At 47.1% G+C, this 26,679-nt stretch overlaps 1 protein-coding gene across 1 annotated transcript; it reads left to right on the top strand.

Annotated features, from left to right (window-relative positions):
• The first annotated feature begins 10,838 nt into the window (after positions 1-10,838).
• LOC121562094 (serine/threonine-protein phosphatase 6 regulatory ankyrin repeat subunit A-like) lies at positions 10,839-25,816 on the top strand. Its single transcript, XM_045220114.1, has 13 exons — positions 10,839-10,843; positions 11,121-11,206; positions 11,789-11,903; positions 12,172-12,318; positions 12,791-12,859; positions 13,193-13,333; positions 13,936-14,047; positions 14,264-14,290; positions 14,467-14,541; positions 15,321-15,522; positions 19,835-19,922; positions 20,115-20,204; positions 25,810-25,816. Exons 1-13 carry the CDS (start codon positions 10,839-10,841, stop codon positions 25,814-25,816), a joined length of 1,164 nt encoding a protein of 387 aa, XP_045076049.1.
• The last annotated feature ends 863 nt before the right edge of the window (positions 25,817-26,679 follow it).

Consider the following 26,679-nt stretch of genomic DNA (forward strand, 5'->3'; position numbering starts at 1 on the left):
TGCTATCAGTTATTGTGCATATTCATTAGCCCTGTTATCTGTCCATTACAGGACCACTATCATTCCACTACCTTTCCATGTCCATTTCATCCGTGTGTGTCAATAAAGTATCCTTGAATGTAACTCTGAGGTTGCCTTATTCCCCTCTTACCGGGGAGGTGAAAGCGCAACCTGGTCTCAGAACATTTCGTATTATTCTGTATGTACAAAGCTGTGATCAAGCAAAGGGTGGCTACTTTGAAGAATCTCAAATCTGAAATATATTTTGATATGTGTAACACGTTTTTGGTTACTACATGATGCCATATGTGTTATTTAATAGTTTTGATGTCTTCACTATTATTCTACAATGTAGAAAATACACAAGACACAGAGGAGGAGAAACTATCCAACACCCTGGGAGAGAGAACGAGTGACCTCAGTCGAACTCACAGCCAGAAAGATGGGTTAGATACAGGAGAGGAGGAGGTTACCCCGGATGCCATCACCCCTGCTCCTGTGAACAAGGAATGAGAGGGGAAGCCTTCTAATCAGGCCAACGGGCAGGCGGAGCGAGAGGTCATAGTGATAGTGATTCACACCCAGAGAGAGACAGACAACCCATACAACCTCTTGGCTGAGATTAACCACACAGAGGTAGAGGCAGAGGGCCTTCAGGGCAAGCCAGTCAGCCAGCCTGCTCTGATCCTCAAGTCAATTGTATTTAAATTCATATTCATTAAAGATTTTTAGTCAAGACTTGAAAAGTGCCATTTATTTCAAATGATAATTATTCAGTGTCTGCAACCCTCAAGAACCAGGGTGAGTCTGGGTCCCCCTTTAACTGGGCAAACACAACTTGCATATTGTCATAGACTAGGCCGAAACGTTAATCTTTTAACCTTGCTTAAATAAAACAATGCATTTTTAATAGTGAGCAAGAGTTTTCTATGATGATTAAAGTTTTTTTGTCGCGCCCTCCACTTTTTTGTCAAATAATACATCTAAAAAAAAATGTAATAAGTTAATTATTAAAAGCATTAAAATTGGGATTGGGATGTTTCCCACCTATTTATACAACCTACTCCACAAAGTTTAGAGAAATGTTCTGAAATTAATTAAGAATTAAACAGAAGAAAATCAGAATTGAAGGCAACTATAATGCAAAGAATTTAATGGTATATGGTTCAATCCGGTTTCTGGTCTAATGAATAACTAATATTGTTCCTCCTCTTCCTTGTGGCAAGCGCAGCAGCACACTGCCCTCCAAAGCCTGCAAAAAAAACGCTGGACTGCCCTTTCCTCGCCCTGCATGGAACATCCAGGGTCACGTCCTTGGTGACGTGTGGGGTGACGTCCAGGGTGACCACAGCAACATCCTCTGGAAAGGGACAAAAGCGGGACAGAATGTAAATAAATGCAAACCGTAGGTTCTAAACACTGGCCAGTTGAATGGGATCTTTTATTTCAGCTCATGAAACATGGGACCAACACTTTACATGTTATCATGATGAACGGCACCTGTCAGAGTGCTTTCTATAAGTCTTACTCACCTGCTTGGATGTCAGATGGCAGAGTGGCGTAGACGGCCACCATGAGAGGCTTTTCTTCAGGTGTGACGTCCACAATCTCCAAGAGTGAAGAAGCAGGGTATGCATCTGTGTTAGGGGTGAGGTCCACAAGCTCCAGGTGGGAAGAAGCAGGATGTGCCTCTGTGTTTGGGGTGATGTCCACAAACTCCAGGTGGGAAGAAGCCGGGTCTGCCTCTGTGTTAGGGGTTTTGTCCACAAACTGCAGGTGGGAAGAAGCAGGATCTGCCTCTGTGTTTGGGGTGATGTCCACAAGCTCCAGGTGGGAAGAAGCCGGGTCTGCCTCTGTGTTAGGGGTGATGTCCACAACTTCCAGGTGGGAAGATTCTGGGTCTGCCTCTGTGTTAGTGATGATGTCCACAACCTCCAGGTGGGAAGAAGCTGGCTCTGCCTCTGTGTTAGGGTTGATGTCCACAACCTTCAGGTGGGAAGAAGCCGGGTCTGCCTCTTTGTTAGGGGTGATGTTCACAACCTCTAGGTGGGAAGAAGCCGGGTCTGCCTCTGTGTTTGGGGTGATGTCCACAAGCTCCAGGTGGGAAGAAGCCAGGTGTGCCTCTGTGTTAGGGGTGATGTCCTCAACTTCCAGGTGGGAAGAAGCCGGGTCTGCCTCTTTGTTAGGGGTGATGTCCACAAGCTCCAGGTGGGAAGAAGCCAGGTCTGACTCTGTGTTAGGGGTGATGACCACAAACTTCAGGTGGGTAGAAGCCGTCTCAGCCTCTGTGTTAGGGGTGATGTCCACAAGCTCCAGGTGGGAGGAAGCAAGGTGTGCCTCTTTGTTAGGGGTGATGTCCACAACCTCCAGGTGAGAAGAAGCCGGGTATGCATCTGTGTTAGGGGTGAGGTCCACAAGCTCCAGGTGGGAAGAAGCAGGATGTGCCTCTGTGTTTGGGGTGATGTCCACAACCTCCAGGTGGGAAGAAGCAGGATGTGCCTCTGTGTTTGGGGTGATGTCCACAACCTCTAGGTGGGAAGAAGCCGGGTCTGCATCTGTGTTAGGGGTGATGTTCACAACCTCCAGGTGGGAAGATGCTGGGTCTGCCTCTGTGTTTGGGGTGATGTCCACAAGCTCCAGGTGGGAAGAAGCCGGGTCTGCCTCTGTGTTAGGGGTGATGTTCACAACCTCCAGGTGGGAAGAAGCCAGGTGTGCCTCTTTGTTAGAATTGATGTCCGCAATCTCTAGGTGGGAAGAAGCCGGGTCTGCCTCTGTGTTTGGGGTGATGTCCACAAGCTCCAGGTGGGAAGAAGCCGGGTCTGTCTCTGTGTTAGGTGTGATGTCCACAACCTCCAGGTGGGAAGATGCTGGGTCTGCCTCTGAGTTATGGGTGATGTCAACAACCATACGGTGGGAAGAAGCAGGGTCTGACTCTGTGTTAGGGGTGATGTCCACAAACTTCAGGTGGGTAGAAGCCGTCTCAGCCTCTGTGTTAGGGGTGACGTTCACAATCTCCAGGTGGGAAGAAGCCAGGTGTGCCTCTTTGTTAGGGTTGATGACCGCAATCTCTAGGTGGGAAGAAGCCGGGTCTGCCTCTGTGTTTGGGGTGATGTCCTCAACTTCCAGGTGGGAAGATACCGGGTCTGCCTCTGTGCTACGGGTTTTGTCAGCAACCTCCAGGTGGAAAGAAGCCAGGTGTGCCTCTGTGTTAGGGGTGATGTCCAAAACCACTATGTGGGAAGAAGCCGGGTCTTCCTCTCTGTTACGGGTGATGTCAACAACATCTAGGTGGGGAGAAGCTGGGTCAAACTCTGTGTTAGGGGTGAATCCCTCAACCTCCAGGTGGGCAGAAGCCGGGTCTTTCTCTGTGTTAGGGGTGATGTCCACAACCTCCGGGTGGGAAGAAGCTGGGTCTGCCTCTGTGTTATGGGGGATTTCCACAACCTCCAGGTGGGAAGAAGCCTGGTCTGCATCTGTGTTAGGGGGTGACAATTAAAATCCTGATTGGCTCTACTACTACAAGGCACCAGGATGTCATGACAAAAGGCATCTGTCAGAGTGCTTTCTATGAGTGCTACTCACCTGCTTGGATATCAGCTGGTAGTGTGGCGGAGAAGGCCACCACTAGGACAGGGGGAACTCGCAGGGTGTCTGCAGTAGGCTGGAAGTAGCTTTTCACCTCGTCCGCCACAAAGGCACAGTCAGAGCTCATAAAAAAAGGGGTCTTGAGGTCATCCAGGGAGAAGGACTGGCTGATTCTCCCGAGGATCGACCTCACAGAGTCAAAAGCAGCAGCCCGGGAGAAAGGGGTGTGAGGAGAAGAGGCCTTCAACGTGTTGGAGAGCTTCTCCCCTACGGCCACCACCATACTCACAGCCATACCGCTTAGGAGGATGGGGTGATCTGAATGGCCTTCCTCTGGCTGAAGCCACAGGGCCAGGAGGATCCTGGGCACCAGCTCCACCACCACCTGGGATGGGCTGAGCAGGTTGCTACAGGGCTTATTGGACAGCTTGTCCAGAATGCTCCTCACAGCTCTCTCCACGATGATGTGGACCTTGGGGTCGCTGAAATCAACAAAAAGCAGCAGAGAAAGCTAAACGATGTGCAATGTTCACACAGAGAACACTGCCCTAGTTATTTTCTGCATAGCTCCAGATGTGTAGATGAATGGAGCAAGCTGTATGCAGGGCAGTACATGGAACTCACATGTCAGCTCCAGCTGGAGAGGTGGTGTGCATAGAGCGGCGGAGCTTGCAGACAGCCTTGTGCTCCATGTCAATCATTTTTAGGCAGGTGTTTACTTCCCAGGTCTGCCGTAGGAAACAGGAAGTCCCATTAGTGTAATTTCACAACAGATATATTCTGCTGTACTGACTAGTTGTTGAAAGGCTAGAAAGGAGCTCACTGACTGATAGTCTAAGTCTCTAACTCTCATTCTCTTACCAGCCGAGCGAGTTCGTTCCCCTCCTCCAGGGTTTCCTTCCACAACCTTCAAATAAAACACAAAGCATTTCAACTTTCCTGGCTTCCTATTTATCTGTTGTTTATTTTACCCACACCTCCTGGAGTGCTGCTGGTGACAGAGAATGGCAGTGAAGGTGAGAGCTGACGTGGTACTCACCTCTCCCTAAGGGATTTTTGCCCTGAGACACCAGCCAGTCGCTCATGTGCTCCATGGTGACATGGGGCGAGACCTGGCCTCGACTCTGGAGCAGCAGATAGTGGACCATGAACTTCTTCTGCAAGATGAGGTAAGGTGTGAAACCGTGCCACTAAAGACCATATAATGTGCTTTCAGAAGGGCCTCTCGCAACATTTCACAACTGCTCATGTCTCACAATTTGCAAGTGATATTAAAAACTCTTATGACCATCTTCTCTAAACTGTCTTGAAATAAAACTCTTGTTTTGGGATTAAATCTATCTCTTTTTTCTGTGGTTACTGTTTTTGTGGGATGAATCTTACCTGTTTATTGTAATATGCTTCCTCCCAGCAGGCCTGCAGAGTCTGAAAATAAAGGCTGCTTCTACAGAATTCCTTTGAAGATAATTAAAATAAGTATGCTTTATTAGGTACATTATGCACAGGCATTTACAGTATGCCAAAAGGAATATCTCCTAAGATTACCTTAGTGGGACCATAAGTGAACTCAGGAATGCTCCCAACCCTATCCATGGTCAGAGGGGGACGAAATGCAGCGCTATAAATATACGGGATGCTCTAGAGATAACAGGAATGACTTAAAGTCGCGAATGATCAATGCCTGTGGAGTCGTCCAATATGCTGCGCTGAGAATTTAGTTGTAGGCGATATTTGGATATGTTTGGTGCAATTTACATGTTTACATTCTATTGCCATGGAGAAATTGAGTTTCTAGAACCTGTTTTCTTCTATGTCTTTATTTCGTGAAATATTAAGATCTTTATTTTGTCATAATGTGAATATGAGGACGTTGGAGCCCGTTCCGATTCATGACGCGGTTATCCAGCTGCATGTTGCATAGACCTACTAATCCAACCTTGGCTTACAAGTTAAATTAAATTAGTATATATGCCTATACAAATCTATTGACCACATCCATTTAAATCAATGATTGTCAATTGAAAATGTGGTAGTTGTGTTATTCTGTTGTGCGTGTCAGGGCTCCTCTTAAGCACGTTATTCCAATATTTCCTAGAATTGACGCAGGTTACACTTTTGCAAAACGACTAGGTTAAAAATAAGAGCATGAATGACAATAAAGGTATGACTTGAATTATATGTGTAGTAGTGTGATGTTGTTCCCCTAGATTATGCACCAAATTGCACACAAGGACAGTTCAAGTAGGCCAGGTCAAGAGGGGATGTTAATAAGTTAATAATAATAATAATTCAATGTGGTTTCTTTATTTAATTACAGCTGCATAGCTAATGTTATTTTTTGGTGTACAAACATTTTTCTGTATCTATATTGCAAATACACCTAATTGTAAATGTTGTGTATATTTTGGTTTGGTCCATCGCGGGTTATCTGTATTTATGTACCCTCTTATTGTTCTCTTTTGCCTGACCTTCAACTAGCAAGGTATGTTGTCCTTGGCGCCGTAATTTGTCAATATAAAACTGTGGTAAAGTTACACAAAGTGCTGTTACGCAACTACAGGTTTTGTTACAATGTGGACAATATAAAGATGTATGTTAACAACTTTCACCGAGCTCGCTAATTAGGGTACCTATTGTAACTCGGGAGTATTTGGGGCAGTGTTTGAGTGAGTTTCTATGTGCTCACGCAGGTGTCCCGAGAGCTGTGGCTGCACCAAGGGCTAACCTATTGTGTGTTGTCTCGTGGTGTGCAGTTATGTCTTTTATTTTGTCAGAATTATGTTGTATATCATTTTACTTGTATTGTATAGTGTGTTGTTAGGCACTGAATGTGTGCATGCAGCACCTGTTCTCTTTTGCCTGACCTTCAACTAGCAAGGTGCCCGAGAGCTGTGGCTGCACCAAGAGCTAACATATTGTGTGTTGTCTCTTCGTGTGCAGGTCGAATAAAAATTATCCAACCATCAGAATTCCAGTTGTGGCAGTGTCCTAATTACGTGACCTGCCGACTGGTCAGCTCAAGCCGACCGCCGGAGCTGTGCATGTGAATTTGTTGATGGCTTACTGTAAGTGAATATATACTGTAAACAGTGAAAGTGAATGTAGCATATTCATTAGATACAGGTATTCGTGCTTATTTGTATGTTTTGGATGAATTTGTTAATTGCATTTATTTTTTGGGTATTTGAATGCACTAAATTACATTGTATTTTAGTGCTCTGTTGAGCCATGGAAGATTCTCAAATCCATAAGACGTGTTATGCTGGGGATTTTAGTGTGGGTAGAGGGAGGGGTGTCCTTCCATTTACACCAATTGTACAGTCAGCTCCTGGGAGTAGAGCGTTTGCTAGTCCTGAGTTTGCAAGCACTGGGAGGGGTAGGCTGTTTGTTCCACCTGACCAGGGTATCCCACCTCTGTCTTTTGATGTACCATCATCCACAGTACTCGGTGATAATGGGACGCCTCCGAGTCAGCTTAGTGACCTTCTTAAGCAGATTGGTTCAGAGATAGGAGAATCTATCAGAGCGAGTTTACTGCAGCCTGGGGTTTCAAGTCTTTCTCCTGCCCGTCCCCCTCACCAACCCCAGCAGTTTCCCCTGCCTGAGCAGTGTGGGTCAACCTTTATTGATGCGTCCAAGCTGAATCTGGTTGTGAAGTCAGATGTTAGTGCTCCACCTCTTTTAGGGGTGATGGCTCAGATAAGTACTCTGTCCTGGAGTGGGAGGAGTTAATGGAAGTCTACCTAGAGAAGAGGGGTTACACTGGGTCTGGGAATGTTGGGGAGGTGATGTCTAGGCTCATGGGGAGGGCACGGGATGTGACCAAAGTCTGGAAGCGTAACAACCTTGTTGTCACAGATGTTAAGGCGGTGTTCAGTGTTTTCAAGCAACACTTTGGGGATACTGTCTGCTCAGGTATGCCATTAGCTGATTTCTATTCAATCAAACCATATGCTAATGAGGGTCCAATAGATTTCTGGATTAGGCTTAACAAAGCTGCAGAGGCAGTCGAACAGTACCTTGTGAGTGAGGGCAGGACCTTACCCAATCAGTGCTCAGAGTTGGCAGTCATGTTTGTACGCAACTGTCCTGATAAAGAGTTGGCCCAAGTGTTCAAGAGCAAACCCATTCGTGACTGGACAGCCAGTGAGGTACAGGATCGGTTGGATGAACTGTTAAGGGAACGTAAAGCATGTAGAACACAACTTTCACAGCAGGTTGCTGCTGTTTTTGACTGCCCTCAGGAGGGAGTGGGTCCTGTGAAAAGACCTAATGTGTCATCTTTTTCTCAATGTGGCCGTGAACCAGACCAGGCACCATCTGTATCTGAGGGTGGGACATTAAAGGAAGTTTTGACTTTGTTAGAGAAGGCTCTGGTCAGCAATACTCAGCAATACTCAGTCTGTGAGTGGCGCAGTGGTCTAAGGCACTACATCGCAGTGCTAGCTGTGCCACTAGAGATCCTGGTTCGAATCCAGGCTCTGTCGTAGCCGGCCGCGACCGGGAGACCATGGGGCGGCGCACAATTGGACCAGCGTCGCCTAGGGTAGTGGAGGGAATGGCCGGCTCAGTTCGTAGAGCATTGTGTTTGCAACGCCAGGGTTGTGGGTTCGATTCCCACAGGGGGTATGAAAGTATGTAGCCTAGTTGCAGGATGTAGCCTAGTTGCAGGATGTAGCCTAGTTGCAAGATGTAGCCTAGTTGCAGGATGTAGCCTAGTTGCAGGATGTAGCCTAGTTGCAGGATGTAGCCTAGTTACAGGATGTAGTCTAGTTGCAGTACGTAGTCTAGTTGCAGTACGTAGCCTAGTTGCAGTACGTAGCCTAGTTGCAGTACGTAGCCTAGTTGCAGTACGTAGCCTAGTTGCAGTACGTAGCCTAGTTGCAGTACGTAGCCTAGTTGCAGTACGTAGCCTAGTTGCAGTACGTAGCCTAGTTGCAGGATGTAGCCTAGTTGCAGGATGTAGCCTAGTTGCAGGATGTAGCCTAGTTGCAGGATGTAGCCTAGTTGCAGGATGTAGCCTAGTTGCAGGATGTAGCCTAGTTGCAGGATGTAGCCTAGTTGCAGGATGTAGCCTAGTTGCAAGATGTAGCCTAGTTGCAGGATGTAGCCTAGTTGCAGGATGTAGCCTAGTTACAGGATGTAGTCTAGTTGCAGTACGTAGCCTAGTTGCAGTACGTAGCCTAGTTGCAGTACGTAGCCTAGTTGCAGTACGTAGCCTAGTTGCAGTACGTAGCCTAGTTGCAGTACGTAGCCTAGTTGCAGTACGTAGCCTAGTTGCAGTACGTAGCCTAGTTGCAGGATGTAGCCTAGTTGCTGTACGTAGCCTAGTTGCAGTACGTAGCCTAGTTGCAGGATGTAGCCTAGTTGCTGTACGTAGCCTAGTTGCAGTACGTAGCCTAGTTGCAGTACGTAGCCTAGTTGCAGTACGTAGCCTAGTTGCTGTATGTAGCCTAGTTGCAGTACGTAGCCTAGTTGCAGTACGTAGCCTAGTTGCAGTATGTAGCCTAGTTGCAGGATGTAGCCTAGTTGCAGGATGTAGGCTAGTTGCAGGATGTAGCCTAGTTGCAGTACGTAGCCTAGTTGCAGTACGTAGCCTAGTTGCTGTATGTAGCCTAGTTGCAGTACGTAGCCTAGTTGCAGTACGTAGCCTAGTTGCAGTATGTAGCCTAGTTGCAGGATGTAGCCTAGTTGCAGGATGTAGGCTAGTTGCAGGATGTAGCCTAGTTGCAGTACGTAGCCTAGTTGCAGGATGTAGTCTAGTTGCAGTATGTAGCCTAGTTGCAGGATGTAGCCTAGTTGCAGGATGTAGCCTAGTTGCAGGATGTAGCCTAGTTGCAGTACGTAGCCTAGTTGCAGGATGTAGTCTAGTTGCAGTATGTAGCCTAGTTGCAGGATGTAGCCTAGTTGCAGGATGTAGCCTAGTTGCAGGATGTAGCCTAGTTGCAGTATATAGTCTAGTTGCAGGAAGTAGCCTAGTTGCAGTATGTAGCCTAGTTGCAGTAAAGGCTAGTTAGTCTCCTGAGTGGCGCAGTGGTCTAAGGCACTGCATCGCAGTGCTAACTGTGCCACTAGAGATCCTGGTTCGAATCCAGGCTCTGTCCCGGCCGGCCGCGACCGGGAGACCCATGGGGCGGCGCGCAATTGGCCCAGCGTCGTCCAGGGTAGGGGAGGGAATGGCCGGCAGGGATGTAGCTCAGTTGATAGAGCATGGCGTTTGCAACGCCAGGGTTGTGGGTTCGATTCCCACGGGGGGCCAGTATAAAAAAAAGATGTATTCACTAACTGTAAGTTGCTCTGGATAAGAGCGTCTGCTAAATGACTAAAATGTAAATGTAGTGCAGAAATTGCTATATTTGGAGTACCAAACAACAATCCTTCTCTGACCAATAGACAGCTAGATGCCATTGCCTTTGCCTCCCTGTTAGCCCGCAGAAGGATTTTATTGGATTGGAAATCTATCAATCCTCCCTTAGCCTCTCTTTGGCTCAAAGATCTGAAGCTGTTCCTAAAATGAGAAAAAATGAAGTTACCATTCGAGGGTCAACCAACTCATTTTATTCCTCCTGGGACCCGATGATATCCTATTTTGAACAGCTCCAAACACTTCCTCCAGATTAGTACTCTTGGCCCCACCTTGAGATTACTGCTATATAGGCCTATAAAATCACTTAATCACCTGAAATTGTTAGGCTATTACATTTTTGCTTGAAGTAACGTTGTTGTATACTTTTGTTTTGTTTTCTGACATGTAACTCAATTACTTTCCCTTTCTTTTAAATGTGTTTGGAGGCATTCTGGGGGGGAGGGGGAGGTCAAAGGGGGACTAAAAGGGGAGAAATGTACCATGTCTTTACATGTTATCTTTCATTCATTGTGAATACAAAATATATAATTTTAAAGGGGAAGGCTTTGAAGCCAGATTTAGCGGATTTTGCTGTTTAGTTTTCCTCAACCTGTGTTTTGTTTCTCTCTCCTCTCCCTGTTAGATGGTGAGGCTGCTTCTCTCCAGAGGAGCCAACATTAATGCCTTTGACAAGAAGGATCGCCGAGCAATCCACTGGGCTGCTTACATGGGTGATGAGTTTACCACATCATTTACATTCTGACTAATGTCCTTTATACCAATGAATGAATGAATGAATGGACTGTGTGTTAGTCTCACAGCTCAGCTGTATGAGCCACGTCTAGTGTGTTATTATGTCAGAATCATGTACTAAGTAGGTTGATTAGATGTTTTCAGTTGTACTAACATGATGTAGGTGTTGCTTATGGTGCTGTGTACCACTGTAAACTAATCTATCTCTCCCTCTCTCTGCCTATCTCTCTGTGTTTGTATCTCTGTTTCTCTCTTAACCCCCTTACTATCTCCCCCCCCTCTCTCTCTCTCTCTCTCTCTCTCTCTCTCTCTCTCTCTCTCTCTCTCTCTCTCTCTCTCTCTCTCTCTATTTATCCCTCCCCCTCTCTCTCTACCATAGGGCACATTGAGGTGGTGAAACTGCTGGCCTCTCATGGATCAGAGGTGTCCTGTAAAGACAAGAAGGCCTACACCCCTCTCCACTCTGCAGCCTCCAGTGGAATGATCAGTGTGGTCAAGTACCTCCTGGACCTTGGTGTGGATGTGAGTCAACACGCATTTAAATGTGTAGGGGGTTTTCATAATAGTAATGAAGAGAGAGAGGTTAGAGCCAGTGATTTGGACCAGGGGGTTTTCATAACCAAGTGATAAAGAGAGAGAGGTTGGACCAGGGGGTTTTCATAACCAAGTAATGAAGAGAGAGAGGTTGGACCAGGGGGTTTTCATAACCAAGTAATGAAGAGAGAGAGGTTGGACCAGGGGGTTTTCATAACCAAGTAATGAAGAGAGAGAGGTTGGACCAGGGGTTTTTCATAACCAAGTAATGAAGAGAGAGAGGTTGGACCAGGGGGTTTTCAGAACCAAGTGACCTGATCAGGAATGTATTGTTTTCTTTCCCCCCCCTCTCTCTCTCCACTCTTTTCCCAATGTTACTTGCAATGTGGTCGAACATGAAGCTTCATGAGGCCTCTAGGGTAAAGTGGTTGACGTGTGTGTGTGTGTGTGTGTGTGTGTGTGTGTGTGTGTGTCTGTGTGTCTGTGTGTGTCTGTGTGTGTCTGTGTGTGTGTGTGTGTGTGTGTGTGTGTGTGTGTGTGTGTGTGTGTGTGTGTGTGTGTGTTCTGTAGGTGCTGAGATCGACTGTGAAGAAAAGAATGGAAACACACCTCTGCACATCTCTGCTCGCTACGGCCATGAGTTACTCATCAATACACTCATCACGAACGCAGCTGACACAGCCAAGTGAGAACACACACAGTTTCCAGCAAAAATGCAACATGCATCTGCAATTCTGTCATTGACCGAATTCCCGCTTGGAGACTATGCTCAACACATTGTGGTGTGTGGGGGGTTGATAGACAGGGCATTGCAGCATGCTGATGTGTTGATCTGCTGTGGGGTTTAATGAGGACTGTGATGTGGTGCTGTTTCCAATCTTAGCTGAATCAACTGTAAGTCGCTCTGGATAAGAGTGTCTGCTTAAAGTCTCAAATGTAAAAATGTGTTGCAGGCGAGGCGTCCATGGGATGTTCCCCCTCCACCTGGCTGCTCTCAGTGGGTTCTCTGACTGCTGTCGGAAGCTCCTCTCATCAGGCTTTGATATAGACACCCCTGACGACTTTGGAAGGACCTGTTTACATGCTGCAGCAGCTGTTGGGTGAGTGGACTGGTCCAGGCTTTACACCAAGGAATATTTAGTTCATGAACTGGAAAGCCACCAGAAAGAACAAACACATATTCACACTCTTACATTTCACATTGTTTAGCAGTATTAAAAAATCGTATAGATCATTAGTGCGGTATCATTTCTGTATAATGTGGTTCCATGCCATGGTGGTATTGACTTGCGCTCTGGTCTAAATTGTCTTTATATCTTCTTGAAAGAGAAGAGAAACCTGCAAACTGCTCTTGCTAGTATCACTTTTTATTATTGCTTTTATTAGCATTAGAAAAACAGTGATACTAGCAAGAGCAGTGTACGGGTTTCTCTTTTCTTTAAGGTTCTCATTGTTACCATCCACCTGATAGCTCAGATGTGAAAGGGCCTTTCTGAACTTGATATCTTGTTACCATTCACCTGATAGCTCAGATGTACGAGGGCCTTTCTGAACTTGATATCTTGTTACCAGGAACCTGGACTGTCTGAATCTGCTGCTCAAAACAGGGGCAGACTTCAACAGAAAGGACAGCTTCGGAAGGTCTGTCTGTGGCATCAAATAACTTTCATATGTGATCTTTATGATAATGGGGAATATAGTATAGGGGCATATAGGAATTATTATGGGAAATATTGGGCGGCAGTTAGCCTAGCGGTTAAGAGCGTTGGGTCAGTAACCGAAAGGTTGCTGGTTCAAATCCCCTAGCTGACTAGGTGAAAAATGTGTCTATGTGCACTGCAGCAAGGCACTTAACCCTAATTGCTCCTGTAAGTCGCACTGGATAAGAGTGTCTGCTAAATGACGTAAATGTTTTACAGCTCCAATAAGCTGTTTCTGTTGTTGATGTTGAATGGTTTCTGTGCGTTCTTCTAGGAGTCCTCTGCATTATGCGGCAGCCAATTGTAACTACCAGTGTCTGTTTGCCTTGGTGGGGTCTGGGGCCAGTGTGAACGATCTGGATAAAAGGGGTTGCACCCCGCTCCACTACGCTGCTGCCTCCGACACAGACGGAAAGTACGTCTCACACCTCTCTTACTGTTGTGTGTGTTGTGGTGCCATGACCTTTCACATTTCACTGTAGTCTGGAGAGTATGTTGTGGTGCCATGACCTTTCACATTTCACTGTAGTCTGGAGAGTATGTTGTGGTGCCATGACCTTTCACATTTCACTGTAGTCTGGAGAGTATGTTGTGGTGCCATGACCTTTCACATTTCACTGTAGTCTGGAGAGTATGTTGTGGTGCCATGACCTTTCACATTTCACTGTAGTCTGGAGAGTATGTTGTGGTGCCATGACCTTTCACATTTCACTGTAGTCTGGAGAGTATGTTGTGGTGCCATGACCTTTCACATTTCACTGTAGTCTGGAGAGTATGTTGTGGTGCCATGACCTTTCACATTTCACTGTAGTCTGGAGAGTATGTTGTGGTGCCATGACCTTTCACATTTCACTGTAGTCTAGAGTATGTTGTTGGCCGTGTTTGAATACATACTAGTGTTAAATCTGCAGTGTGAAAGCTTGGCCACGTCTCCTTTGGGAAAGTGTCTCTGCTTGCTTATCTGTCTGTCTTGATGTTGGTATAATGATTAGTGAACTCTTGACCTCTGACCTCTAGGTGTCTGGAATATTTGCTGCGAAACGACGCTAACCCAGGGATCAGGGACAATCAGGGCTACAACGCAGTCCATTACGCGTCTGCGTACGGACACCGCCTCTGTCTGGAGCTGGTGAGTCAGAACCACAGGGGACTAGACGCCCTGCATTCACAGACCATTTTGTCTGCGTCCCAAATGGATGTAGGGCCCATAGGGCTCTGGTCAAAAGTAATGCACTATATAGGGAATAGGGTGCCATTTGGGACAGACGTTGATATTCAGTAGGTTTTAAGGTGTGGTTGCATGTTTGTCGTGGCCGCATCGTCACTCTTGATGTTCTTTTTCCAGATTGCAAGTGAAACACCTTTAGATGTGGTAAGTACCAGTTGGTTACTTTTCCTCACACTAGCTTGTTTAAGATACGAATGCAACACCCCAGTATGTCTGCAGGGGCTGGACACTGAGATTTACAACATGAAACATGCTACTAGACTAACCTTCAAAGTAAATATGTTACAAGTCTAAACTGGCCCGTCCTTGTCTTTCCCCAGCTAATGGAAACCTCAGGGACAGACATCCTGAACGACTCTGATGTCAGAGCTCCCATCAGCCCCCTACACTTAGCTGTGAGTAAAGCCTACCTGCTCCTGTAGGGGTCTCGCCACATGACAAATGGCACCCTATTCCCTATTTAGTGCCCTACTTTTGACCAGAACCTTATGGGCCCAGATCAAAAGTACTGCACTACATGGGAAATAGGGTGCTATCTGGGATGCAGGCATGGTGTTGTTTTTCCACGAAAAGTTGATTGTCCAGACACTCACACACCATGTTCCTATCTGTTCCTGATTAGTGTAAAATACATGCATATTTTGACACGGTGATGATGAGGATGATTTCCTTATTTTGCCATTTGAGTTAATCAACCTCCAACAGAGGAGTAGTAGTGTGTTTGTTTCTAAATCTCACGCTTGGCAGGGACCTTCGATGTTGATGCTGGGCGGGAGAAAAAATGGGCACCCGATTTGAGAGACACTGGTCTACTTTAGAGGTCTAGGACTGTTTCTGTTCAGGCATACCACTGGTCTACTATAGGACATTGATTACATTAGGAGTGTATATCTGTTCAGGCGCACCACTGGTCTACTATAGGACATTGATTATATTAGGAGTGTATATCTGTTCAGGCGTACCACTGGTCTACTATAGGACATTGATTATATTAGGAGTGTATATCTGTTCAGGCATACCACTGGTCTACTATAGGACATTGGTTATATTAGGAGTGTATATCTGTTCAGGCACACCACTGGTCTACTATAGGACATTGATTATATTAGGAGTGTATATCTGTTCAGGCATACCACTGGACTTTGCTTCAGACTGTGTGTTTGTTTCCATTCAGGCGTACCACGGCCACCACCATGCTATGGAGGTCCTGGTTCAGTCTCTGCTGGATCTAGACGTGAGGAACAGCCAGGGGCGCACCACTCTGGACCTGGCTGCCTTTAAAGGCCATGTGGAGTGTGTTGACGTCCTCATCAACCAGGGAGCCTCCATCCTGGTTAAAGACTTCACCCTGAAGAGGACCCCCATCCACGCTGCAGGTACGCATAGGATATTTTTATTTTATTTATTTTATTTAACCTTTATTTAACCAGGAAGGGCTCATTGAGATTTAAAATCTCTTTTTCAAGAGCGTCCTGGCCAAGATAGGCAGCACCAAGTCATTACAAAAAATTACAGACAGACAACATGAAAAACTACAAGTAATCTAGTAAAAACCATTCATGAATTCACAAGAGTATAACAATATCAAAAACAGCAAATTAAAAACATTGACAGGTCAGGGAATCAGCCTCAAAATCCTTCATCAGAGATTTAAAAACACCAATCGGGACAAGTTCTTCCAGTTTAAAATTATTTTGTAAGGTGTTCCAAGACGATGGCGCAGAGTACATAAAAGACCTTTTACCAAATTCAGTTCGGACATTTGGAACAGTTAGCAGGATAAAGTCCAGTGAACGAAGAGAGTACCCACCACATTTCTGAACAATAAAAATGCCCAAATAAAAAGGTAGTAAACCCAAAATGGCTTTGTAAATAAAAGTATACCAGTGACTGAGCCTACGAGTGACTAGAGAAGGCCAGCCAACCCTGGTATACAAAGTGCAGTGGTGCGTAAGGGTTTTGCAGTTTAAAATAAATCTCAAAGTACCATGGTAAAGAGTGTCAATTGATCTCAAACACTAAGCGGAAGCATTCATATATAAAATATCCCCATAGTCTAGTAAAGTCATAAATGTAGCTGATTCTAGCCTCCTTCTGGCTTCAAAAGAAAAACAGGCCTTATTCCTAAAATAAAATCCCAATTTCAGCTTCAATTTTTTTGTAAGTTGTTGAATATGCAATTTAAAAGAGAGGCCGTCATCAATTAGAATTCCAAGATATTTATATGAGGTTACAACCTCAATCTCCTTGCCCTGACAGGTAGTAACAGGTGAAAGGTTCAGAGGTCTATTTCTTGCATTAGAAAACACCATTAGTTTAGTTTTGTCAGTATTGAGGATAAGCTTCAATTGACACAAGGTATGTTGAACAGTATAAAAAGCAGTTTGCAAGTTCTGGAAAGCTTTTGTAAGAGATGAGGCACAACAGTAAATAACAGTATCATCAGCATAAAAATGAAGTTGTGCATTTTGGACATTTTTGTCTAAATCATTAATATAAATAGTGAATAAGAGAGGACCAAGTACAGAGCCCTGGGGCACACCATTCAGGACAGACAATTTAACAGACATAAGCCCATCAAATTGAGTGCACTGAGTTCTATCAGACAGATAGTTAGCAAACCATGCAACTGCATGCTCCGAAAGACCTACACTCAACAATCTCTGCCTTAGTATAGCATGATCAACTGTATCAAAAGCCTTAGAGAGATCAATAAAAAGTGAGACACAGTGCTGTTTTTTGTCAAGGGCTTCAGTGATATCATTTAAAACCTTCATGGCTGCTGTAATTGTGCTATGCTTCTTCCTGAAGCACGATTGATACATTGATTAAATAGAGTTAGTAAATAAAAACTCTTTTAGCTGTTCACTTACAAGGGTTTCAAGTATTTTCACCAGGGGTGACAGCTTTGAGATTGGCCTATAATTATTTAAAAGAGTTGGATCTCCTCCCTTTTAAAAGTGGTAGGACAAATGCTGATTTCCAGATCTTTGGAATTTCATTACATTCCAGGGTTAGATTGAACAGATATGTAAGTGGTTCAGCTATGAAATCAGCTGCCAGATTTAAAAAGCAGGGATCCAAAAGATCAGGACCTGCAGGCTTTCTTTGATCTAAGGATTTCAGGGCTTTATGTACCACCTGCACTGAGAATGGCAGAAAGCTAAAAGTTTGACCAGCTCTCACTGGTTCATCCACACAGGGTTGTACAGAGACAGAGGACACTTGTTCATCCACACAGGGTTGTACAGAGACAGAGGACACTGAATCAAACAGCCTACCAGATGATACAAAGTGCTCATTGAAACAATTCAGCATTTCAGTTTTGTCATATATAGCAACAGAGTCCTTCAAAACACATGACGGTAATTCATTAACATTACTGTTACCAGACATAGACTTAATAGCATTCCAAAACTTTCTAGGGTCATTCAGGTTATCAGTGGTAACAGACATAAAATATTCAGACTTGGCCTTCCTGAGAAGAAAAGAACACTTGTTTCTTAACTGCCTAAAAATAAGCCAATCAGCATCAGAACAAGATTTCCTTGCTTTAGCCCAGGCTAGATTACGGTCGTGAATAATACAAGACAGCTCAGAAGAAAACCATGGATTATCCCGCCCTTTAACCCTGAACCTGCGGAATGGTGCATGTTTGTTTACTATTTGGAAAAAACCATCATGAAAGAATATCCAGGCAGTTTCCACATCAGGGATAAGCTCAATCTTGCTCCAGTCAAAATAAAACAAATCATGAAAGAAAGCCTGCTCATTAAAACACTTCAAATTTCTCTTACGAATAAAACGTGGATTTGTCTTTGAAACCTTAGTATTTCTAACAGCAACAGCAGCACAATGGTCACTTAAATCATTACAAAAAACACCAACCGCAGAATATTTATGTGGAACATTTGTCAATATCAAATCAATCAGGGTAGATTTATCAGGGCATTTAAGATTTGGGCGAGTGGGTGAATTAATCAACTGGGTAAGATTCATAGAATTACAAAACATTTTTAAATCATCAGACACCGGCTTTAACCAACACCAGTTGAGATCACCAATCAAGATCATTTCACTGTAAAGAAGTTTAGACATAAGGTGCGTCAAAGAAGAAAATGCATCACCAAGAGCAGAGGGGGTCTATAACAGACAATCACAGTTATAGAGAGGCCCTTTGAAACCTCAATATTCAAAGCAAGAAATTCCAACTGTTTACAAATAGTTTCAGACTTTGCCACACTTACATGGAATTTAGATTTTACATATATAGCCACACCCCACCTTTCTTAACCCGATCTGCACGATAAACATTGTAACCACTTATACAAATATCCTTATCAAAAATAGACTTGCTGAGCCAGGTTTCAGAAAACACAATTACATCAGCATCAGTTGATTTAGCCCAAATCCTAACCCCATCAATTTTTGACAACATTTAAATGAAAAATACCAAAACCAGATCTTGATTTAAAATCGGAGGGGGTTTGGAGACATTGCATATCAGGGCCAGGGTTAGGTTGCACGTTACCTGATATCAACAACAGAAGAATAACTAGGCACCTCTGTTTAATAACCTTGCACGGCTTCTCTTTTTTAAGAGACCTACTGCAAGCGAATTCTACAAGTGAGTTTCCAGACAATACAAAACAGTCATTTAAAACCATTAGACTTTGGTAGTGACACAAATTCGTACTGTTCACATCATGCCACAAATGCATCGGCACTTGGACGAGTGGACCGAGTGAAAAAGAGCGAGTTCCTGCAGACAAAATGTCTAATGGACGCGAGAGTACATTGTCAGATGTACTCACCCTGCGACAATGTTCGTTTTCTCCAGAGTTCAGTAAAGTCAGTGCACAAAGCAATACCACGTAAATTGTCATTTTCTCTGACCAAAAAAAACAAGAGGCCAACGAAGGTAAGTGGAGAGAGGGACAGCGTGTATGTGAGTCAATGTGAGTGTTTGCGCGTGTGAGTAGATTGGGTGTTGATATCACGTAAGACCTAGAGATTCTGTAATTCAAAAGTTTTCCTTACCAAGATGGACATTTGTTTGGTCATGTTGCTAGGGTGCCAATGTCCACTCTAGGGATATTATATAGCATAGTGTGAAAATGCCCACTACACACTGATCTAAGGTCATTTTTTGTCATTATTGCTGAGGATCTGGGGAGGGTAAGCTGATCCTAGATCAGTGCACAGGGGGACTTCTATCCAGAGCCAGGTACACAGCTAGCAGGTGACAGGCTTCGAGGGCCTCAGCCCCAAAATGTTTTATTATCTGCTGTGTTAACATCATGAGGATGTCATCTACCAATACCACTGTTCTAGAAATCTGTCTGTTCATGTGAAGGTAATAGTCGTCCAGCAATCAGCTCATATCCTCTCTGTTTATCCTCCTCTAGCTACCAACGGTCAATCATCTCACATTCTTATATCCTCTCTGTTTATCCTCCTCTAGCTACCAACGGTCAATCATCTCACATTCTTATATCCTCTCTGTTTATCCTCCTCTAGCTACCAACGGTCAATCATCTCACATTCTTATATCCTCTCTGTTTATCCTCCTCTAGCTACCAACGGTCAATCATCTCACATTCTTATATCCTCTCTGTTTATCCTCCTCTAGCTACCAACGGTCAATCATCTCACATTCTTATATCCTCTCTGTTTATCCTCCTCTAGCTACCAACGGTGATTCGGAGTGTTTGCGTTTGCTGATTGGAAATGCTGACCTCCAGAGTGCAGTGGAAGTTCAAGACGGGAATGGACAGTAAGTCAATTGGGTTTTGGATACAATTCCTGAAATAAAGAGATTTTGACACTAGGTCTACGTCCCAAATTGCACCCTATGCCCTACTTGGTGCACTACTTTAAACCAGAACCCTATGGGCTCAGGTTGCCATTTGGGACTCAGCCTGGTTATTACCAGTTTGTAATATGACCTTGTTGTCTTGTGTATCAGAACCCCTCTGATGCTGTCGGTGCTGAGCGGACACACAGACTGTTTGTACTCACTGCTCAACAAGGAAGCCAGCGTAGAAGCCAAAGACAAGTGGGGCAGAACAGCGCTACACAGAGGGGTGAGGAGGAGAGCTGGCTGTATACGCTCACACACAGAAAGAGACGGGGTGTCACAAGCCGGGCTAGAAACTCCGGTCTCAGATGTGGAGAGCTGGGGGTACTACCCCTTAGCCACAGAGGAGGTGTTGTAGGACCCAAATGAAACACCCAAGGCAATACTCCAGGCAAGTAGATTTAATGTTCCAAAACAGGAGGCAAAACAAAACAACTCCACGAGGGGAGAAAAACAAACTAAAGATAACTTTGAACAACTTACTAGGACAGACACGGTGGGACAAAGCAGGAGACCCATAGTCAGGACGCAATAACCAAGTGAGAAACAAGGGGAAAACACACAGCTAAAATACACAAGGGGAAACAAGGCACAGGTGACCTGGATCAAGCTAATTAGGACACATGAGGAAGAACTAAGGCAGAGGGGAACACAGATGACCTCTAGAGGCCCGGAGACAAACAGGAGGCAGGAAGCTGACACACACGAGGAAGAACTAAGGCAGAGGGGAACACAGATGACCTCTAGAGGCCCGGAGACAAACAGGAGGCAGGAAGCTGACAGGACCCCCTCCTCTAGGAACGACTCCTGACGTTCCTTCCAGAACACCCCGGCCCCAGGGTGCGAAAATCTCGGATCAAACCTGGGTCCAGGATGTCCCTGGCTGGAACCCAGGAGCGCTCCTCCGGCCCGTAGCCCTCCCAGTCCACCAGATACTGCAGAGAGTTCTGGACCCTCCGGGAGTCCAGTATCCGGCGGACTGTGTAGGCTGGCTGGCCGTCAATGATCCTGGGAGGTGGCGGGGGTCTGCGTGGGGGGGCAAAGGGGAGAAGACAAGACAGGTTTAAGGAGTGAAACATGGAAAGTGGGGTTAACTCTAAGGGGAGCGAGGGAGAACCAAACGATACGACACAGGGTTAACCTTTCTAGCAATGCGGAAAGGCCCGATGTATCTCTGGGAAAGCTTCCTGGATTCGACCCGGAGGGGCAGGTTCTTAGTGGCCAACCAAACTCTCTGACCAGCTCGGAAACTAGGGGCCGTCCGGCGGTGGCGATTAGCCTGACTTTGGTATCTCTGGGAGGTCCGAAGGAGGGCACGCCTGGCCTTCTTCCAGGTCCGCCTACAGCGTTGGACAAAGCGCTGGGCCGAGGGAACACCAACTTGCGCTCCTCCTCTGGAAACAATGGAGGGTTGTAACTCGAACTGGCATTCGAAGGGGGACAATCCGGTGGCTGAGGACTGGAGGGTGTTGTGGGCATATTCAGCCCAAATGATATAGGTGGCCCAAGACGTGGGATTACTGGCCGCCATACACCGCAGGGTGGTCTCCAGATCCTGATTAATCCGTTCCGTTTGGCCATTAGACTCTGGATGGAACCCCGACGATAGGCTGGCTGTGGCCCCAACAAGCCTGCAGAAGGCCCCCAAAACGGACGAGAATTGGGGACCTCGGTCAGAGACCACGTCCAGGGGAATACCAAATATCCGGAAGACATGGTTCATGAGGAGCTCAGCAGTCTCCTTAGCCGAGGGCAGCTTGGGCAGGGGAATAAACCGGGCAGCCTTAGAGAACCGGTCTACCACCACTAGGATGACGGTGTTGCCCTGGGATAGAGGAAGTCCCGTAACAAAGTCCAGAGAAAGGTGTGACCATGGCCTTCGAGGAACAGGTAAGGGATGGAGCAGTCCCTGGGGTCGCTGGCGTGTCGACTTTCCCTGGTTGCACACAGGGCAGGCCTCAACATAGACCTGCACGTCCTTCTTGATGGACGGCCACCAAAACCGCCGTCGGAGGAACTCCAGTGTGCGAGCACTGCCTGGATGGCATGTCAAGGGCGACTCATGACCCCACTGCAAGACGCGGCCCCGAACAGAGAGAGGAACGTACAGGCGACCGGCAGGACCACCGCCTGGATCGGGCTCCTGGACAAGAGCTTCTCGTACCCCTCTTTCTAGTTCCCACTGAAGAGGTGCGACGATCCTAGACCTCGGAATAATCGATGCCAAGGGCTTCTCTTGTAACTCGGGAGAATAGACTCGAGACAGAGCATCCGGCTTGACGTTCTTGGTGCCAGGTCGGTAAGTCAGGAGGAACTGGAATCGATTAAAGAAAAGGGACCATCGTGCTTGCCGAGGGTTCATCCGCTTAGCCTGTTGGAGATATTCCAGGTTCTTGTGGTCTGTGAGAACCTGGAAAGGGTGCTGAGCCCCCTCAAGCCAATGGCGCCACTCTTCCAATGCCAGTTTTACCGCAAGCAACTCTAGATCCCCCACGTGGTAGTTGCGCTCGACCTCAGACAGGCGGCGAGACATGAAGGCACAAGGGTGTAATCTCCCATCCGCACCCCTCTGTGACAGGACGGCTCCCACCCCCACCTCTGAGGCGTCCACCTCCACCACGAAAGGTCTCTCTGGGTCAGGGGTCACCAGAATCGGAGCAGACGTGAAGCGGCGCTTGAGATCCTCGAAGGCCCCTGCTGCTTCCGGACCCCAGTGAATCTTGGTCCCTCCTCCCTTGGTAAGCGTCGTCAAGGGGGCTACCACCGAGCTGAAATTCTTAATGAACTTCCGATAGAAGTTAGAAAAGCCAATGAACCGTTGAACCTCCTTGACCGTGGCAGGTGTGGGCCAATCGTGGACCGCCTTGACCTTCTTGGGATCCATCTCTAGGTGCCCGGGAGTGACAATAAACCCGAGAAACTGAGTCTGAGAAACATGAAATTCACACTTCTCAGGCTTAACGTAGAGGTGATTGTCAAGGAGCCTCTGGAGAACCCTGCTAACATGCCCCTCATGCTCCTTCAGTGACCTCGAGAAGATGAGGATATCGTCCAGGTACACGAAGACGAACAGATTAAGCATATCCCGGAGAACATCATTAATCAGGGCTTGGAATACTGCGGGGGCATTGGTGAGCCCGAACGGCATCACCCGATATTCATAGTGCCCCGTGGGCGTGTTGAACGCCGTCTTCCATTCGTCTCCTTGCCGGATCCGCACGAGATGGTAAGCATTGCGGAGATCCAGCTTAGTAAAAATGGAAGCCCCTTGAAGCAGCTCAAAAGCAGTGGCCATGAGAGGAAGGGGGGTATCGATTCCGAACCGTGATCTTGTTGAGTCCCCGGTAATCAATACAAGGCCTAAGACCCCGTCTTTCTTTTCAACAAAAAAGAAGCCCGCCCCAGCCGGGGAAGTAGAGGCATAGATGAGGCCGGCTGCCAAGGACTCCCTTAATGTAGGTGTCCATAGCTGCGTGCTCGGGGAGGACAAGGAAAAGATCCGACCTCTAGGAGGGCAGCACCCAGGGAGTAGATCAATGGCACAGTCATACGTGCGATGAGGCGGTAAGGAAGTAGCCCGGGCCTTGCTGAACACTGCCTTGAACCGATGGTAAACACTGGGGACTCGGGAGACGTCAACAGACTCTTGAAACTGGGTACTAGGGGCTGAGGGACTCTGAAGCATGCAGGTGAGTTGGCAGGCGGGACCCCAGCTTAGAATGGTGCCCGTAGGCCAGTCGATCTGGGGATTATGTCTGCATAGCCAAGGGTGACCCAGGATAATAGGATACTCGGGAGAGTCAATGAGATAGAAGGTCTCCTCCTGCTGGTGTTGAGAGATGGTAAGTCGCAGGGACTGAGTCGCCTCGGTAACCTTTCCTGGTTCCAGAGGTCTGCCATCTAAGGCTGTAACTGCCTGGGGTTGAGGAAGTAGTTGGGTAGGGATCTTAAGTTCCTTAGCCAAGGTTACATCCAGGAAATCACCTGCGGCACCGGAATCGATCATAGCCTGGACCCGATGCTGGTGGCCCCCAGGACAGATTGGCTGGAATAGCCAGGACAGCGTTAGTAGGAGGCGCTCTAACTCTCCCCCATCACAGCCCTCCTGTAGCTGGGCGGGGACAGGCGTTTCAAAGCTCGGGGCAAGTGGAGCGGAAGTGGCCGGCAACCCCGCAGTAGAGGCACCGACGTTCCCTCATGCGACGTTCCCTTTCGTTGGGAGAAAGCCTGGAACGGCCTAACTGCATGCTCTCCGGGGAATCCTGGAGCAGTTCAGGAGCCGGGAAGCTCTGAATGACGGAGTCCAAACAGGAGAAACAGAGCTGCTCAGAGGAACTTGGGAATGAGACACCTGACGGCGAGCCGTTCTCCGCTCTCTTAGACGATTGTCCAGGCGGATGGCCAAGGCTATGAGGGACTCGAGATCACCAGCTGGTTCTCGGGTGGCTAACTCATCTTGAAGGGGCTCAGATAACCCTCCGAAAGCAGACCCTCAGCGCTTCATCATTCCATCCGCTCCTTGCTGCTATGGTCCGGAAATCAATGGCAAAAATCTGCCGTGCCGGGGGCCCCTGACGGAGAGACAGTAGGCGCTTGGAAGCCTCCCGCCCACTGACAGGATGATCGAACACCCGCTTGAACTCTTCTACAAATGCAGCGTGGGAGTCACAACAGGCCTCCTGGGACTGCCACACCGCAGAAGCCCAGGCGAGCGCCTTGTCTGAAAGAAGGGTAATGATGTAGGCAATCTTGGAACGGTCTGTGGGAAAACTTGAGGTTGGAGCTCGAAGGTGAGGGAGCATTGGTGAGGAAACCCTGGCAAGAGCTTGGATCCCCAGAAAAGGGCTTGGGGAGGTGGTAGTCGGGGCTCCGCCAACCGAGACGACCTGTCGTCACTGGGGGTGACCTGGGGAAGGGAGAGGACCAGGGAGGCGTTCAAAGAGCTGGCGGAGGGAACTCATCATTTCGGCCAGGAGTTGAGAATGACTAGCCATCAGCTCCCTCTTGTCGGCTGAGAACGGCTTCATGGCGCTGGAAAGAAGCCTCATGTCGAGTGATCACCGCCAACAGGTCAGGGGAACTGAGTGTTTCTGGGTCCATGATGGACTTGGTTATTCTGTCACAAGCCGGGCTAGAAACTCCGGTCTCAGATGTGGAGAGCTGGGGGGTACTACCCCTTAGCCACAGAGGAGGTGTTGTAGGACCCAAATGAAACACCCAAGGCAATACTCCAGGCAAGTAGATTTAATGTTCCAAAACAGGAGGCAAAATAAAACAACTCCACGAGGGAGAAAAACAAACTAAAGATAACTTTGAACAACTTACTAGGACAGACACGGTGGGACAAAGCAGGAGACCCATAGTCAGGACGCAATAACCAAGTGAGAAACAAGGGGAAAACACACAGCTAAAATACACAAGGGGAAACAAGGCACAGGTGACCTGGATCAAGCTAATTAGGACACATGAGGAAGAACTAAGGCAGAGGGAAACACAGATGACCTCTAGAGGCCCGGAGACAAACAGGAGGCAGGAAGCTGACACACACGAGGAAGAACTAAGGCAGAGGGGAACACAGATGACCTCTAGAGGCCCGGAGACAAACAGGAGGCAGGAAGCTGACACGGGGAGGCTCAAATATACATATTATCTTCAGAAAAGTAGTTGTCCATGGGTAGTGGTGTATTCATCCCTGTAGGGGGACCTGTCTCCAGACATCATTTGTAATAATTGATGATTCATTATTATATCATTGATTATTAGTTATTAAAATCCATTCTTGTCTCCCCGCCCTTCCTCCCAGGCGGTGACGGGTCATGAGGAGTGTGTGGAGACCCTGCTGCAGCACAGCGCCAGCTTCCTGGTTCGGGACTGTAAGGGGCGGACCCCTGTCCACCTGGCGGCGGCATCCGGACACATCGGGGTGCTGGGGGGCTCCTACACGCCGCCCAGTCAGTGGAGACCCTCCCCGTCATCACAGACAACCAGGGCTACACGCCACTACACTGGGCCTGGTACAACGGTACGTACTGGACTAACAGAACACTAGATCTTTTCTGATTTTCTCTCTTCAGCACCGTAAACATGTTCCTGAATTAGGCAGGCCATACAACGGTACGTACTGACTAACTGGACTGTAGCTCTGTTCTCTCCTCCATGAAGTGTACACTCATTCACCTCCTCTTGTGGCTTGAAAAGCATTCGATTGGTGTGGACGGAGCCATGTGGGGGAATGAACAAGACTACAACAGAATTAGGGGTTATGACTCTCAGTGGAGGACCTTACACTGAAACAGGACATTGTCAGGGATTGACATAGCATATGTTGTAGCTAAAACATCTTTTGTGACTTCACCATTGTCAGATGTGTAGCTTTCTCTGAGAGTATTGTTGTGGTCTGCAGCAACGTCATCTTTTTCCTGTATGAATCAATCTTCCACTAGGCCATGACACGTGTGTAGAGGTGCTGCTGGAACAGGAGGTTTTCCACAAGACAGAGGGCAACTCGCTCAGCCCCCTCCACTGAGCTGTGATCAATGACAACGAGGGGGCTGAACCTCATCAACTCGACTAACGCAGCCTTACAGACGTACGTATGGTTCAGCTGTATTAATTGGGCCAGAAGAATTGGTCCTCTGTAGCTCAGCTGGTAGAGCACGGCGCTTGTAACGCC

The sequence above is a fragment of the Coregonus clupeaformis genome, unplaced genomic scaffold (genome assembly GCF_020615455.1).
Source record: "Coregonus clupeaformis isolate EN_2021a unplaced genomic scaffold, ASM2061545v1 scaf3162, whole genome shotgun sequence".
Classification (NCBI taxonomy): Eukaryota; Metazoa; Chordata; class Actinopteri; order Salmoniformes; family Salmonidae; genus Coregonus; species Coregonus clupeaformis.